We start from the raw sequence: 2,606 nt of genomic DNA, 5'->3' as shown, positions 1-2,606 counted from the left end.
TATCCTGGAGTCCACTAACCACTTAGATTTCAGCTTTCGTTTGTTATCACAGCAGCAAGAAATCAAATAAAGTCGTCAACACACACACACACACACACACACACACACACACACACACACACACACACACACACACATATATATATATATATCAGTTAATATGCTTTAAAATGAGATTTTAAAAAGTGGTCCACAATAACGTTTTCCTGCCTTTGTTGGATCAGTCACGGCTTCATCTCTTTACAAACTGCTGCTGAGTGAAGTTGCTAGCCAAAATGGTGGCAGCGCAGTTGTGACATCACCTGAATTCTATCAACATGTTCAGTGCTGAGTGGAGAGAGCCAGTAGACGCTTTGAAAGGACAAACATTCCATTTTAAGACAATATTATCTAGAACTCAAACATTTAACTTGTTAAAATGATGTTAGGAAGTCAAATATTTCCTCTCAGAGAGCAGCGTGTGTGAGGAGTTGAGGCGCAGAGTTTGGGAGAGCGTGCACGTGCCCGTCATGTGATCTTGCACTCAGCTGTAAATGAATGTGTATATTAAGCTTTATTGTGTGATAAAAGCTGCAGCATTTATGGAGTTTAACATTGATTTCACTGAAGGTCTCCTTCACTATTTCCTTCTTCTGTTCATTCTCCCCTTCTTATTTTCATCCTTTACTCTTTCCTTTCATTCTTTCCTCTTACCTGTCATTCTTTCCTTCTCTGAATCTTCCCTCCTTTCCTTCTTTCAAGTTGTATTTTCATGTGGGTTGTTATTCTTGCATTTTCATGCAGACTCTAATTTTTCCAGCTATGTCACAGTAAGAAAATTAAACTGATATTTCATTCTTTGAGTAATTAATCACTTTCGTTTGATTTCCTGAAACTGTGTTTCTAGATGAGGGTTTAATTTTTTACATTTTTTACAAGAGTTAAAATTTCATGTTCAGTGTGTAAGGCAAGCTCAGCCAATCAGACAACAGTGATGTCATAATGCACCGAAATACGCTTAACGCGCAAAGTGCCACGCCCCTGATGACATCACGGTAGACATGGCTGCATGCCCTCCTTGTGATGTCACAATGGATGAACGTTTTATAAAACCCCAAACCCGAGGTTTTTAAGATCAAAAAAAGGAAACTAAAATGAATTAATAACAAAAATAAATAATAATAAAAAACTCGCAATTAAAACAAGAACACAAATATGAATAATAATAAATAAACAAATGAATAAATCATTTAAACATAAATTAAATACATAAGAAATTAAATTAAATAGCTAAAATAAAGATAAGAAGATATTATCTACAATAATAGTAAAAATTGAGTAAAACAGTTTCCTATAGTGAGGGTCCAGCTCGCTGGTGCTCTGTAACTAGAAGTAGATTTTCCCAGTTCAGTAAAACCTCTTGGTATCTGGCATGTGATCCAACCACTGGAACAAATCTGATAAATACCATTATTTACAGACATCCTTGAAGTAATATATGCTGGCATATGGCTGGAGAGTGTCTTATAAATACAAATGTGTTTCCCACAGTGCTGCTAGAGAGGGCTAACCAGAAAGTTGTTATGGCAAAATATTAAAAGATTAAATATATTTTGTTTGTTGTTCTTTTCAATTAAATATCTGGAAAAGACAGTTTACAAATCACTGTTACTCTTTTCCTTTTTAGCATTTTACCTACTGTCCCAAATGGGCTTGTAAATTTTGTACATTTGGACTCTATTATTCTATATTTGACTTGTGTTTCTAATCTTTCCTCATGACACTAAGAAGGGACTAACTAACAATTCCATTGTATAGTGGTGCTGAAGATTTGTTGAATAGCTCCCCCTTTAGAGAAAAGCGAGGCTCTTCCTCAGCCATTTGAAATGTTTTTGTACAGTGTAGCTGGGTTTCCTGTCACTGTGGGCTCCATGGCACAGTAGTAGAGTGCAGAGTCTGATACTGCAGCAGAGGAGATGATCAGATCCACTTCATTTTTATCTTTAGGAAGTATTATAGATAGTCTGGGGTCAGCTATTTTAGCTTCAGTCACATGTCTAGAGGACACATGAATCAGCAGCAGGAACTCTGGTCTTAATCCAGGCTTTTGCTGATACCAGTGGAGACTGTTAGGAGATCCATCATATGTGCAGGACAGTGTGGTTCTGCTTCCCTCACTCACAAACACGCTGGTTTCATTTGGTCTGATAGAGTCCACACTTTCACCTACAAAGTTATGATAGTATTTACACATTTTAGTTTCAAATGTCATGTTTTGTACAATTATAATTTGTACATTTTACTAGTCATTACTTATTACGTTATAATAAAATTGTATGACTTACCAAACCTGGCAACAATCCCAAAAACAGAGAAAAAGAGCAGCATGATTGTTCTGAGTGAGACTTCAGATCTCCAGCATTAGACATTCATAGCAGTGTTGGCTCTCTGTTGTTGAGTGTGCTGTATGTCACCACTTCTAGCTCCACCCACTCGTAGTTTAGAATTTGCTGCTCACTCATTTGAGCTGTGATCCTATTTCATCTGATAATACAGTGACTGGCTTTCAGACCTTTGTGTTTTGATGTTAAATGTATGGTGCTTCATGGATGTATGTATGGAATTAA

At 36.6% G+C, this 2,606-nt stretch overlaps 1 gene segment (V, D, J or C); it reads right to left on the bottom strand.

Annotated features, from left to right (window-relative positions):
• Positions 1–1,921: 1,921 nt before the first annotated feature.
• Positions 1,922–2,400, bottom strand: LOC119261871 (the record flags this gene model as incomplete). The annotated part of the segment is given in 2 exon segments: positions 1,922–2,205; positions 2,325–2,400. Coding segments are annotated over 2 exon segments (327 nt in total), but the record flags the coding sequence as incomplete, so codon positions are not given.
• Between the last annotated feature and the right edge of the window lie 206 nt (positions 2,401–2,606).

Source organism: Pygocentrus nattereri, chromosome 2, assembly GCF_015220715.1.
Source record: "Pygocentrus nattereri isolate fPygNat1 chromosome 2, fPygNat1.pri, whole genome shotgun sequence".
NCBI lineage: Eukaryota > Metazoa > Chordata > Actinopteri > Characiformes > Serrasalmidae > Pygocentrus > Pygocentrus nattereri.
Note: the sequence above shows the minus strand (reverse complement) of the source record. Positions and strands in the feature narration are given on the sequence as shown.